The sequence below is a fragment of the Chrysemys picta genome, chromosome 12 (assembly GCF_011386835.1).
Source record: "Chrysemys picta bellii isolate R12L10 chromosome 12, ASM1138683v2, whole genome shotgun sequence".
Classification (NCBI taxonomy): Eukaryota; Metazoa; Chordata; order Testudines; family Emydidae; genus Chrysemys; species Chrysemys picta.
The window spans coordinates 57485830-57500693 of NC_088802.1; the positions used below are offsets into that span (position 1 = coordinate 57485830).

A 14864-nucleotide genomic window follows, 5' to 3' on the forward strand; every position below is an offset into this window, starting at 1 on the left:
CAGGTTACAAACCTTAGTTAATAGTTCCGCAACTTCACATTTGAGTTCTTTCAGAACTCTTGGGTGAATGCCATCTGGTCCCGGTGACTTGTTAATGTTAAGTTTATCAATTAATTCCAAAACCTCTTCCTAGTGACACTTCAATCTGTGACAGTTCCTCAGATTTGTCACCTACAAAAGCCGGCTCAGGTTTGGGAATCTCCCTAACATCCCCAGCCGTGAAGACTGAAGCAAAGAATCCATTTAGTTTCTTTGCAATGACTTTATCATCTTTAAGCGCTCCTTTTGTATCTCGATCATCAAGGGGCCCCACTGGTTGTTTAGCAGGCTTCCTCCTTCTGATATACTTAAAAAACATTTTATTACCTTTGGAGTTTTTGGCTAGCCATTCTTCAAACTCCTCTTTGGCTTTTCTTATTACATTCTTGCACTTAATTTGGCAGCGTTTATGCTCCTTTCTATTTGCCTCACTAGGATTTGACTTCCACTTTTTAAAGGAAGTCTTTTTATCTCTCACTGCTTCTTTTACATGGTTAAGCCACGGTGGCTCTTTTTTAGTTCTTTTACTGTGTTTCTTAATTTGGGGTGTACATTGAAGTTGGGCCTCTATTATGGTGTCTTTAAAAAGCGCCCCTGCAGCTTGCAGGGATTTCACTTTAGTCACTGTACTTTTTAACTTCTGTTTAACTAACCCCCTCATTTTTGCATAGTTCCCCCTTTTAAAATTAAATGCCACAGTGTTGGGCTGTTGAGATATTCTTCCTACCACAGGGATGTTGAATGCTATTGTATTATGGTCACTATTTCCAAGCGGTCCTATTATAGTTACCTCTTGGACCAGCTCCTGCGCTCCACTCAGGACTAAATCTAGAGTTGCCTCTCCCCTTGTGGGTTCCCGTACCAGTTGCTCCATGAACCAGTCATTTAAAGTATTGAGAAATTTTTATCTCTGCATTTTGTCCTGAAGTGAAATGTTCCCAGTCAATATGAGGATAATTGAAATCCTCCACTATTATTGGGTTCTTAATTTTGATAGCCTCTCTAATTTCCCTTAGCATTTCATTATCACTGTCCTGGTCAGGTGGTCTATAATAGATCCCTAATGTTATATTCTTATTAGAGCATGACATTTCTATCCATAGAGATTCTATGGAACATGTGGAGTCACTTAAGATTTTTACTTCATTTGATTCTACATTTTCTTTCACATATAGTGCCACTCCCCCCCTGCACGACCTGTTCTGTCCTTCCGATATATTTTGTACCCCGGAATGATTATGTCCCATTGATTGCTCTCAATCCACCAGGTTTCTGTGATGCCTATTATATCAATATCCTCCTTTATCACAAGGCACTCTAGTTCACCCATCTTATTATTTAGACTTCTAGCATTTGTGTACAAGCACTTTAAAAACTTGTCACTGTTTATTTGTCTGCCCTTTTCTGATGTGTTAGATTCTTTTTTATGTGAATGTTTATCATCTGATCTGGCCCTTACATTATCCTCCTCCATCCTCTGCTCCTGACTATAACCTGGAGAGTCTCTATCATTAGACTCTCCCCTAAGAGAAGTCTCTGTCCGATCCACATGCTCCTCTGCAGCAGTCGGCTTTCCCCCATCGCCTAGTTTAAAAACTGCTCTACAACTTTTTTAATGTTTAGTACCAGCAGTCTGGTTCCACTTTGGTTTAGGTGGAGCCCATCTCTCCTGTATAGGCTCCCCCCATCCCAAAAGTTTCCCCAGTTCCTAATGAATGTAAAGCCCTCCTCCCTACACTATCATCTCACCCACACATTGAGACTCTGAAGCTCTGCCTGCCTACCTGGCCCTGCGCGTGGAACTGGGAGCATTTCTGAGAATGCCACCATAGAGGTCCTGGATTTCAGTCTCTTCCCTAGCAGCCTAAATTTGGCCTCCAGGACGTCTCTCCTACCTTTCCCTATGTCATTGGTACCTACATGTACCACGACCACAGGCTCCTCCCCAGCACTACACATAAGTCTGTCTAGATGCCTCAAGAGATCTGCGACCTTCGCACCAGGCAAGCAAGTCACCATGAAAGAGGAAACTCAATAAAGACAAGTGCAAAGTACTACACTTAGAAAGAAACAATCCAATGCACAGCTACAACAGGGGAAATCACTAGTTAGGTGGAAATATTGCTGAAAAGAATCTGGGGGTTATAGTGGCTCACAAATTGAATAAGTCGCCAATGTGATGCAGTTGCAAGAGAGGCTAATATTCTGGGGTGTATTAGCAGGAGTGTCATATGTAAGACACTGGAGGTAATTGTCCTGTGATACTTGGCCCTGGTGAGACCTCAGCTGGACTACAGCATCCAAGTTTGGCTGCCATAGTTTAGGAAAGATATGGACTAATTGGAGAGAGTCCACAGGCAAGCAACAAAAATGATAAAAAGTTCAGAAAATCCAACCTATGAGGAAAGGGTTAAAAAAAAAAAAAGGACCTGTTCAGTATTGTAATAAGAAGACTGGGAGAGGACCTGATATCTCTCCAGATATGCTAATGGCTATTATAAAGACAACTGTGATCAATTGTTCTCCATCTCCCTTGAAGGTAGGGCAAGAAGTAATGGCCTTAACACGCAGCAAGGGAGATTTAGGTTAGATGTCAGGAAGAACTTTCTAACTATAAAGATAGATAAGCTCTTGAATAGGCTCCCAAGGAAGGTTGTGGAATTCCTGTTAATGGAGGTTTTTAAGAACAGGTTGAAAAAACACCTCCCAGGGATGGTCTAGATTTACTTGGTCCAGCCTCGGCAGCTGGCCTTGATGACCACTTGAGGTCCCTTCCAGCCCTACATTTCTATGACTATGAATTCCTGGCTCTGCCAGATAGTTGTGTGACCTTGGACCAGTCTCTTAACCTCTAAGTGTATCTGCTCTCCACTTATAAAATCTGGATTTTATTTCCTTTTGACCACCCTTTGTTTCGTCTCCGAGACTCATTTTTTTGACTATATATATATATATATGTACAGAGCCTAGCACACTAGGACCTCCTATTCATTAGAGTAACACTACGGAGAGTTAGTCACTAAATGCTACTGTCCTTAAATACTTAGCTTCCTTCCTGACCTAAAAATGTCATTTAAGTGACTTGCACCCAGAGGCTGAACATACTATATTCCTGAAGAAATATTAGTTTAACACTCCAGCAGGATGTTCTAATATCAAAGATTTATTCCCTGCTTTTAAAACAGCACATGAAGGGTTAATGTACAACAGGCAGTTCATGACCTTAGTACATCATCTCCCCCCCACCCCAGTGCAGCATTTTCAGGCCAGTGCTTCTGGCTGAGTCCTTTAAAGTCTTTAAAAGACATTGAGAACTTTAGTTGTATCCTTCTATTCAAAGGCAGGATATTTCCCTGAGTAAGCAGCCTTTCCTTAAATAAAACTTGTCCAGACCTTAGAACAAACCTGTGGAACTACTCCAGGCTGCTGATGGTGCTCTGGAATGGCAGATTCTTTGGCCTAGGGAAACAGAGACAGGGAAGCAGATCCAGTAGAATCTAGTCTGAAGGCTCACAGTACAGTGTCAATACCCTCTTTCAGTCCAGCAGTTTCCTCCACATCCTCTTTCTGTGTCCTTTCAATCTTCTGCATCTCTGGTTGGTCACTTTTCCACAGAAGGGACTTTTCATATTTGGTTTTAAAAAGTAATCCATGACCTGACAAAGAAAGTTAAATAATAAATTGACACTGAAGTGCCTGATCAGTGGGGAACAGAGCAGCCACTGCCCTGGGGTAACTATATGCGGCTGTGGAAAATTTATTATGCTTTTAGCTTGGAGATGCTGCACGCATTGGCCTGCTAAACCCAGGGTTGTGAGTTAAATCCTTGAGGGGGCCACTTAGGGATCTGGGGCAAAATCAGTACTTGGTCCTGCTAGTGAAGGCAGGGGGCTGGACTCGATGACCTTTCAGGGTCCCTTCCAGTTCTATGAGATAGGTATATCTCCATAAGAGCAGATGCTGGTGTTATGTTAGTGCTCTACTACAGTGGCCAATGTTAAGTAAAACATTTCCATGAAAGCTAGGACACTCAGGATTTTAAACTAATATTTCTAAAACTACTGCAATTATGCATATTAACAAAGGACATTAAAATGTCATACCACTTCCATATGTATTAATCAGTCATTTTGACTTGGACAGTTTGTTTTTATACAGGCCCAATGGTGCCAAAGAACAGGATGGAGTGGTGGGGCTATACTTGCCTGGACAGTCTGCAGTCTCTTTAAATGCTCTTTTCTTACAGCATCCTCGGCACAGATTAAACACACATTTGTTACCCTGGAAACAGATATACACCAGTTAAGTCAGTGAAAAAAAAATCTGAACTGCTTATGGGAAGCACAACTGCAAGGATGCATGCAGGGCTTCTAAAGACAGCTGTCATGGTCTGGGTTCCTGAAAACAGTGATGGGGACAGTCAGTATTCAGGCGCTTGATAAACGATAGGGAGACCGGGGTGGGGGGGGGAATGCAAAAATGAAGACCTGCCTGCTGGGTAAATGCTCTGTGCTTCTACGTGATAATTACCATCCCAGAAGGATGATATTCCACCTCCCAGGAATTTCTCCTGCCAATCAGGAAATACTCTTGATTAACATCAAATACGTGTAGGAAATTAAGATACTTTGAAACCCTTTCAGAAAGCATTTTTATGCTGTTATAACTGGAGTTTGTCCTACTTCTCTTCAGAAGCTTGATGTGAAAAAAGTGCCATGGCCTCTTATTTCTTGTCTTTGGCTGCCGCTCCACCCAAAATAAATACTCATCATTTCAAGGAAATCATTTCCTCTTTTTTTAATGCCTAAAATTGCCCAAATCATGGAGAGTAATCACATAAGGCATGACCCATCCTCTGCAGGGGAGCGACGACGAGTCGTGGATATTTTGCAGCTCAGGAATAACAGACTGCGTGTGCACAGGAAGGGGGAAAAAGTATCTGCCAGATTTCGTATCTGTAAAGCTCTTTTCTGGCTTTCATGGTTGGGGGAAGTTTGTGCAACATGATTTGAGTGCAAATATTTCTAGATAGTGCTACAGCAGAAAAAACTGACAAAGGTTAGTCTTAGGTTTATTGACAAAACAATAAACCTAATGCAGTTAGGGTTGTGCTGTTGTGTCTCATGCCATTCCGGCAAGTCAAATTTCTGAAAATGAGGGCATGAAGCAATAAGGTATAGGCCAATACCACCTTAACTCTGCTCCCCCCCTGGAAATTGCCACTGGGACTTAGCTGCATGCATGCTGAAATGCAGTCACTCTGGTGTACTTGAGTGAATAATGACAGGATTACTTGCAGCAGGCTTGGCAGAGCTGCAGGTGAGAGATGAGAATATCTGGGGATTAGTTTGATGAGCAGGGCAGAGCTGCAACTGTGACAGGAGGAAATCCCTCCTTGTTTGGTCTGAATTATCTCTGCCCACTGCTGTGTGAGATCAAAGAAAAGAGGTGCATGTGTACCTTGAGGGGCTCGAGTGCCTCATTTCAGTGCTGAGTTCTGCAAGTTGTCAGGCACAGTGCATGGGTTCTTTTTTGCCAGGAGGCTTGTCAGCAGTGAGGTGTGGTATGAGAGTGATTTGTGCGGGGGTTAATGATTAAATGAAAGTGTAGCATTTGCTGGGATCCGGTGGCTGAGAGTGAATGGTTTGTAAAAAGGGGATGATGGTGGTGTACAATTTGCACTTCTGACTGTTTCTGGGGCTTAGGCTCAGTATTTGTGTAGGACAGGCATATGTAGCTCCCTGTGCCACAGAGTTTGTCTAAACATGAGTTTTGCCTTAGCAACAATATGACATTAGAATCTGTCCTACAGTTACATATAGTCCCTGAGAATTCTGCAAATATGAATCATATAAAACAGTGTGCAGGGGTGTGTGCCTTATCACTTCAGTTGCTGTTTTTTCAGACATTTGAGCACCACTGACCATGCTAGCCTGGACAAGCATGCAACAACCCTGTACCACTGGAACATCACTAATGAAAGAGTTTTTGTCCATGAATTTTGTAATTTTATGAACACTGTTTTTTGGAGGAATGCTCACTCCAGCAGTTGTAGTTTTCTCCTATAAATCCTCCTAGGGTTAGGTACTCATCCCTCATGCATTTCCCATTACCTCATCTCAGATATGGGTGACAGGTAGGTCAGTACCTTTAGCCCCATTTTACATATGGGGAAACTGAGGCAGAGGTGTCATGATTTTTCTAGCGGGCCACTGACAGAGCCAAAAACAGAACCCAGATCACCTATGCTGCAATGACAAATCCAGCTTCAGTGTATAAGGCTGAGATCGTCTCAGTTGAATGAGAATACTCCCTGGAGGTGTAAACAGTGTGAAACAATAGCTCTTGATAGGTCGGAACTGCTCCATTTAACGCCATTGGTGTGCTCATCCAGCCTCCCCTTTACCATTGCTTGACAGCATGTGCTATACATGCAGCATGCCCATTCTCACCTCACTCTCAGCCCTAATGCTTGGGGTACGCTTGTTCTCAACTCCCCCCATAATGGGTCAGGGCTTCCACAAATGCTGATTCACATGATGAGCCAAAGGCCCCTTCAGAGGAACAGGGCCCCCAACTTGCTTACATGAGAAGAGGCAGAGAAAGGGCTTCAGACCCACCCTGCTCCTCCACATCCCCAAGGGCCAGTTCCCATGAGACGCAGTAAGGAGAGGGGATTGGCTTCCTCCCCCATCCCCATCCCCAAGGGCCAATTCCCATGAAATGCAGTAAGGAGAGGGGATTAGCTTCCCTCCCCAGCATCTGGCTCCCCTCAGAGTAAGGGGCTCAGACTGTCTGACACCATCAGCATGGCAGGGACCACCAGAGCCTGAAACACAGACACAGGAGGAATGTGGAGCATCACTGTTCCCTGGGGTCCTCCCTCTGACCTGAGTCCTCAGCACCTCCCCTCCCTAACCACCGTGCCCCATTTAGCCCTCTCCCCGCCCAGCAAACATTTGGCTATGTAATTTCTTTTCTTTTTTAAACTAGTGTGTGTACCGTCGAAATGGTCTGCTATGCTCAAATTATAAATAAAACTCCCCTTTGGCAGAGGCAAGGTGTAGCAACAGGTTTGTTTCATTTTTTTCCGATTGTTGCCAAGGGTGGCTGCTGAATTTATATTGGCTGGTTCTAGCTCAGGTTCAACCACCACAGCATGGCCCCTGGAGCCACCTCTGTCCAGTGACAATGGGCTGGCTCACCACCCTTTCTACACTTGCACAATGTAATCCCTTGGGCACATTAGACCTAGACTCAACACTTCGTTGAATAACATTTTCAATATTGTGTCCCAGAAGGGGCAGTGGGGGCCTATGCAGTAGCCAGCGTAACTGCGAGCACTTGAGACCATGTGGGGAAAAACTCAGAGCCATGGTTTGACAACTCTCCCCCCCCATCCTTCCCTCCCCCTTCAACAGTCTGCAGGAAGACACATTGATAGAATGTCAACCTTATGAACTACAGCTCTCTCGTGAAATACAAAGAAAAAAAAAAAAGTATTTCTGGAAACGCTTGCTCAAATGACCCCCAAATTTGGATCACTAGTCACAGAAGCTCAGGGTTGGATGGGACCTCAGGAGGTCATCTAGTCCAACCCCCTTGCACAAAACAGGACCAGCCAGGGCTTTGTCAAGCTGATCTTAAAAACCTCTAAGGAAGGAGATTCCACCATGTCCCTAGATATCCCATTCCAGTGCTTCACCACCCTCCTAGTGAAAAAGTTTGTTTCCTAATATCCAATCTAAACCTTCCCCACTGCAACTTGAGACCATTATGCCTTGTTCTGTCATCTGATACCACTGAGAAGAGTCTAGATCCATCCTCTTTGGAACCCCCTTTCAGGTAGTTGAAAGCAGCTAATCCTAGCCCACAAACCCATGAGGCACCCCAAATTGCACCCCGAGCTAAGTAAGCAAGCCAATTTTAGAGCACTCAGAAGAGTTGACTTTTAAACAGAAAGGGTGCCCACAGCTTAACTACAGTGGAGCTGACACTCCCCTCCACTCAAGAGACCACTGAGGCTTTCTGTTCTATTCAGCAATGAGGAAATGCTTTTATTACAGCTTTTATGTGCTCAGAGAGATTTTTTCCTGATTAACAACTGCCTCTTTATAGTGCCCCCAGCTTAGTCTCCCCACTTAAACGCTTCCCTAAAGCTCCAGTTACCTGGCTAGGAAACCTGATAAAACATGCTTATGGATCAATAACTTGCTTGCCTTATTGGTATCTAGTTCATAGAATATCAGGATTGGAAGGGACCTCAAAAGGTCATCTAGTCCAACCCCCTCCTCAAAGCAGGACCAATTCCCAACTAAATCATGCCAGCCAGGGCTTTGTCTGCTTCCCTCCCATTTGTGCATCTCATCGACCTACTGTGTCTTGCCCTAACCTAAAGTCTAAAATCTTTGGTGCAAATCTTTTTATTCATGGCTGTATATAGCCCAGCACAGTGAGGCCCCAATCATGATTGTAGTCCTCCTGGGCCCCAAACAACAATAATAAATCCAGCTAGATACACAGCCAAAATAATACTGCTTAGTGACGCACTCCACTGACCAAATCCAAGTCAGACTACTGGAGGATTTAGCATTCTCAGTCAAATGGGCTAAGGGCAAACCCAACTGTGAGTGGAAAGCATCATAATTGCGTCTCAAAAAGTTAAAGCAAAATTTTTTTTAAGTACATCAGAAGTAAGACATCTGCTAAACAACACGAGGGGCCAGTGGACGATCGAGATGATAAAGGAACATTCAAGAACCATAAGGCCATTGCGGCGAAACAATGAATTCTTTGCATCGGTCTTCATGGCTGAGGATGTGAGGGAGAGTCCCACCCCTGACCCATTCTGTTTAGGCGACAAATCTGAGGAACTGTCCTAGATTGAGGTGTCATTAGATGAGGTTTTGGAACAAATTGATAAATAGTAACAAATCATCAGAACCAGATGTTATTCATCCAAGAGTTCTGAAGGAACTCAAATGTGAAATTGCAGAACTACTAACTGTGGTATGTAACCTATCATTTAAATCAACTTCTGTACCAAATGACTGGAGAATAGCTAATGTGCCACCAATTTTTATAAAGGGCTCCAAAGGTGATCCGGGCAATTATAGGCCAGTAAACCTGACTTCAGTACCAGGCAACCTCGTTGAAACTATAGCAAAGAACAAAAGTGTCAGACACATAGATGAACATAATTTGTTGGGGATGAATCAACATGGTATTTGAAAGGGAAATCATGCCTCACCAATCTACTAGAATTCTTTGATGGGGGGGGGAGGGTAACAAGCATCTGGTATTCCTGAGTGCATTCTCCGCCAAAAAAATTAAAAATTCTGCACCCAATAGTTTCAAAGTCTGCAAAATTCTGCAAATGTTATTTGTCAAATAAATGTGGAGGCTCCAGCATGACATTGGGGAGCCCAGGCCACTGGCTGCACAGAGGTGGGGAGATCACTGTGCAGTTCCCACCAGCACACAGACTCAGCAGTGAGGCTGCACCCAATCCTGACACACTACAAGGACCAGGCCTGCTCCAAAACACCCCAAGGCCCTGCCCTTCTGTGCACCAGGTGTGAGCAGGCAGGCTCAGCAAAGCAGGATCCAAGTGTGGGTTGAGAGGGTTCTGTGTGGGGCAATCTGAGTGCAGGTGGCTCAGTGGGGGAACCAGGTGCGGGGTGGGGGGGGATCTGGATGCACAGGGGCTTGTTGGGGGATTCTGGGTGCAATTGTAATGAGACTCTGCAGCAGTGTCCAAGTGAAGGTGCTTGGGGCTAGGCGGCGGTGCAGGGGGGAGATAGAGCGCAGCAGGGTGGATGGGTGTGGGGGGGTCCAGATGCAGCTGGTTGGGCTTGGGGTGTGTGTGTGTGCAGATCCGTGTGGCTAGTCGGGGTGATCCAGGTGCAGGGGGAGTGGGGCTCAGTGGGAGGGGGGTCTGAGTGCAGGGGGGGTGAGGCTCAGCAGGAGGCTCTGGGTATGAGGGGTTCTGGATGCACAGGGATTGAGTGAATGAGGGAGCAGCTCCCTGAACAGGGATACCTTCCCCTACAGCTGAGGAGTGATGGGTGCAGGAAGCGGGGAGGGACGGGGAGAAGGAGTTTGCAGAGCTTCCTTCAGCTGAGGGAGAAATCTGGGGATAGGCCTGACCCAGCCCCGGATGCCATGCAAGGGAAGAGGAAGTCCCATCGTCCCCAGCCCCAGCCGGGATGAGCAGCTGAGCCCGACAGAAGGTAGGAGCCACCAGCTGGGTCTTCCCCAGTCCAGCCTCCTGCCCCACAGTGATTTACCTCTCTGCCAGCTGCCCTGGGTCCCCGGAACATACTGCTAGGGAGGGTTGCATTACCACTCCTGAGGTTTCCCTTTGCTTCCCCATCAGAAAGTCATTATTCTGTGGGGAAGCAAAGAAATCTGCGAGGGACATAAATTCTGCTCATGCGCAGTGGTGCAGAATGCTCCCAGGAGTAATGTGAAGAACGGGGAATCCTGTGGCTACAGTGTACTTAGATTTTCAGAAAGCCTTTGACAAGGTCCCTATCCAAAGGCTCTTAAGCAAAGTAAGCTGCCATGGGATAATAGGGAAAGTCCTCTCATGGATTGGTAACTGGTTAAAAAGATAGGAAACAAAGAGTAGGAATAAAAGGTCAGTTTTCAGAATGGAGAGAGGTAAATAGTGGTGGCCTCCAGGTGTCTGTACTGGGAGCAGTCCACATTCATAAGTGATCTGGAAAAAGGGGTAAACTGTGAGATGGCAAAATTTGCAGATGATACAAAACTACTCAAGATAGTGAAGTCCAAAGCAGACTGCAAAGAGCTACAACGGGATCTCATAAAACTGGGTGACTGGGCAACAAAAATGGCAGATGAAATTCAGTGTTGATAAATGCAAAGTAATGCACATTGGAAAACATAATCCTAACTATACATATAAAATGATGGGGGTCTAAATTAGCTGTTACCACTCAAGGAAGATCTTGGAGTATTGTGGATCATTCTCTGAAAACCTCCACTCAATGAGCAGCGGAGGTCAAAAATGTGAACAGAATGTTGGGAATCATTAAGAAAGGGATAGATGAGACAGAATATCATACTGCCTGTATATAAATCCCTGGTATGCCCATATCTTGAATACTGAATGCAGATGTGGTCGCCCCATCTTAAAAACATATATATTGGAATTGGAAAAGGTTCAGAAAAGGGCAACAAAAATTATTAGGGGTATGGAACAGCTTCCGTATGAGGAGAGATTAATAAGACTGGAACTTTTCAGCTTGGAAAAGAGATGACTGAGATCTATAAAATCATGACTGGTGTGGAGAAAGTAAAGAAGTGTTATTTACTCCTTCTCATAACACAAGACCTAGGGGTCACCAAATGAAATTAAGAGGTGGCACCTTTAAAACAAACAAAAGGAAGTATTTCTTCACACAACGCACAACCTGTGGAACTCTTTGCCAGAGGATGTTGTGAAGGCCAAGACTATAACAGGGTTCAAAAAAGAACTAGATAAGTTCATGGAGGATAGGTCCATCAATGGCTATTAACCAGGATGGGCAGGGATGATGTCCCTAGCTTCAGTTTGCCAGAAGCTGGGAATGGGCAACAGGGAATGGATCACTGGATGATTACTTGTTCTTTCCCTCTGGGGCAGCTGGCATTGGCCACTAACAGAAGACAGGATCCTGGGCTAGATGGACCTTTGGTCTGACCCAGTATGGCTGTTCTTATGGTCTACCTGAGAAAACATCATACCCCAAATTCTGAAAACAAACAGTGCCTTTCTTCTTCATTCTGGGAGTCTTGTCTATTTGGCCTAGAAGCTCTTGAGGCCAGTTGTCTTTTGCTGGCTGTTTAGAAACTCTAGCACAATAGGCACATTGCTACCACTGTAATAATGCTAACAGTAGCAAGTATAAACGATAATGTGAGACGAGATGACCCGTCACCTTTGCCTCTCTCAATCAAGGCAAAGTGCACAGAGCTCACCCACCTGTAGCAGAACCTAGTTCACAAGAACAGAGTGAAATTCCAATGCCCTCTCAGTACTGAGCAGAGAAATAAACCAATTAATTGTGCAACCAAGAAAAATCTTATTAGAGGAAGCTCCTGCTTTTTAATCTAAAGAACATCTGTGTAACTAAGGGCAACATTTTCCTCATACTCAGGACTGAATAGTGCCCACCCACCTGGACTGTATCCTACCATGGCCTCAAACTGTGGGATTTTCCCATTACTGGAAACAAATCAAAGTTTCTCATCGCTCCAGCTTTCTGTTTGCTGCAGACCTTTTCCTTAATACTATGGGTGTGTCGACACTGCAATTAAACACCCATGGCTGGCTCATGCCAGCTAATGCAGCCATTCCCAGTCTCTATTCAACCTAACTTGGTGTCTAATTTGCATATTAATTCAAGTTCAGCAGTTTCTCTTTGGAGTCTGTTTTTGACGCTTTTCTGGAATGGCTGAGCCATTACACACATTTAATCTATTTCCCCATTTTAAGTATTTTCACACCTCTTGCCAAACTGTCTGTAATGGGCTTGATTATCACTACAAAAGTTTTTTTGTCTTAATTAATTAGCCTCAGAGTTGGTAGGATGCCTTTTTATTAGTGGAACCCTCAGCACTGAAGAGGGTTAATTTTCTCTTCTAATGAAGGGAATGGATCAGAATCCTCCAGTTCTGTCTCTGCCACTACCAGGCACAGATATAGAGTTTGATTCTCATTTAAATCTGATGCAGTCTGATGTGTGCCTTGCCTTTCATTTGTATTTTTTCCTTTTAATTTCCTGCTGTTACTGCAGGCCAACTGCTCTTCCCTACTCAGTCACTGGAAAGTTCAAAATATCTGTCTTGTATACCTATTAAGAGAATCACTCAGATGTTTAATCCTTACAGAAAGCTACAAAAATAACCACAGTATGAACTTTATTACCTAGCAAACAGAGGAGATCCAATGCTGCAAATAGTAAAAGTTCATTTGGTCAGAGATTTGCTTCCAAATGTGCTTGGGGGACTGAGATTTAATAATGTAACAATCTCTCAGATGATTTAGCAATTCAAACTGCTGACCAGAGGTGCTGAGAACAATAAACCATCAATGGAGGGATAACTCAGTGGTTTGAGCATTGGCCTGCTAAACACAGGGTTGTGAATTCAATCCTTGAGGAGGCTATTTAGGAATCTAAGCCAAAATCTGTCTGGGGATTGGTCCTCCTTTGAGCAGGGGGTTGGACTAGATGACCTCCTGAGGACCCTTCCAACCTTGATATTCTATGACCACTATGATTTTCTAGTTTGAACTAAAACTGCTCTTTGGAGGAAGAAGAGAGATTAAAAGTATCCAGAATAATCTATTTATAGCTCATCTTTACCCTAGGTAATAGCTTCATCTCAGCATCTAATATAATCACTTGTCCAATTAGCACAATGGCCTTTGCCTGAGAAGCAGAATATATTGTTTGCATTTCATCAGAGTTTAAATAACCTCCATTACTAGACACTTGAGAAGGGACAGACCTACCTTTGGGTTTCCACAATGATCACATTTTGCATATTTAGCTGGAAAAGAGAAACAAATTTGGTCTATGAGTATCCCAGACAGTGAATGAGATCCACAAGAGAACAGCAAATTCAGTGCTCCAGGGTGACCAACCTTTGCAGCCAGAAGGTGCATTTCTTAGGAGCAATATTTTACACACACACAAAAATTAAAAGGGATTAAGAGATTTTGCTGAAGTTTTAAAAAAATTCTCTGAACTGAGACCAAACATAGAAATATCAGTCCCAATGAATTTGTTTGAGAAAGTTATAAAACAAGTTGGGGAGAGAAGAAAGGGGAGCTGTTTAAAATAGACACTGCATTTCAACATTACACAATAGCGACTGCAGCTGTTATAACAGAGTTTATAAAGCACTCCGAGATGAAAGACCTGATTTCACTGTGAAACTGGTAATAATCTGCCCCTTTCACAATGAATTCCCCTCTTCCTGGTCAACTCCACTTAGACTGAGTTTCCTGTTCCCAAGGTTTCCCAAGCCCCCTTTCTGCTCTAATTGTAGGAAATTTTCCCCAATTGCATAATGGGAATAAAGAGAAGGTAGAGGTGGCTTTATACTACAAGATAATGCTAGCAGCCTTTCCCCTTCCTTGTGCCGATCAGGATTAGGACAGGTTCTCTTACGTTTCAAAGACGGATCAAAGCGTTTATTTGGATTTCTCAATTTTTTCTTTTGTTTATTCTTTGAGAGAATATCAGCGTTTCCATCATCCTCATCCTCCAGGGCTCGTTTCCCTCGCACGCCTCCTTCACTCCCACTGGTTCCATTTTCCTTGCACGTCTCCTTTGGCCTGAAATGGTTGAACATCATTGTAAATTAACAGAAGGGGGACAACTGGGTGTTCCTTTGCTAACAGTGCTTTTACAGAAGCCTAGGCAAAATGCATTGTCTATCATGGCTGTCACAGGTGAGACACAGTCCTTAAAAGCATGGAAGAAAAGCTCAAATATTAATTTTATAGAATAGCTCAGAGTTCTAAGGCTGCTATTAAAGCAAAAAGGCAGGAAAGCAGTATCCAGTGCATGGTGGGCAGCTAAATTAGTCAGTTCCATAAAAAGCTTTTTGTTCCCAGAGTAAATGTTTGTACTGAAATTCTCAGTCGGATAAGTCTTCTCCTGCAACCCAAGTTTTCCCCCTAGGTAGGTCGTGCTAGCAGTTTAAAAAGATCTCATGCAGAACACACAATCATCTCTGATATTAAGGGCATTCAGTCCCCATCTCTACTCCACTGGCAGATATAGGTAACAGATGAATGCTGCCTGTAA

At 44.0% G+C, this 14864-nt stretch overlaps 1 protein-coding gene across 8 annotated transcripts in view; it reads right to left on the reverse strand.

The window, feature by feature from the left end:
* The window catches only part of DUS1L (dihydrouridine synthase 1 like), a 34012-nt gene that overhangs the window by 3223 nt on the left and 15925 nt on the right, over nt 1–14864 (reverse strand). For 5 of the 8 annotated variants that reach the window (XM_005283090.5, XM_065563814.1, XM_005283089.5 and 2 more), the window contains 4 exons: nt 14223–14389; nt 13562–13599; nt 4245–4320; nt 3183–3695 (listed from right to left, as the gene is read on the reverse strand). In XM_005283090.5, the coding sequence (XP_005283147.2) occupies nt 3550–3695; nt 4245–4320; nt 13562–13599; nt 14223–14389 (427 nt within the window). In that variant the 3' untranslated portion in view covers nt 3183–3549. Of the gene's footprint in view, nt 1–3182; nt 3696–4244; nt 4321–13561; nt 13600–14222; nt 14390–14864 lie in introns of those variants that run through there. The other 3 variants (XR_010591942.1, XR_006172340.2, XR_010591943.1) reach the window with 3 other exon arrangements.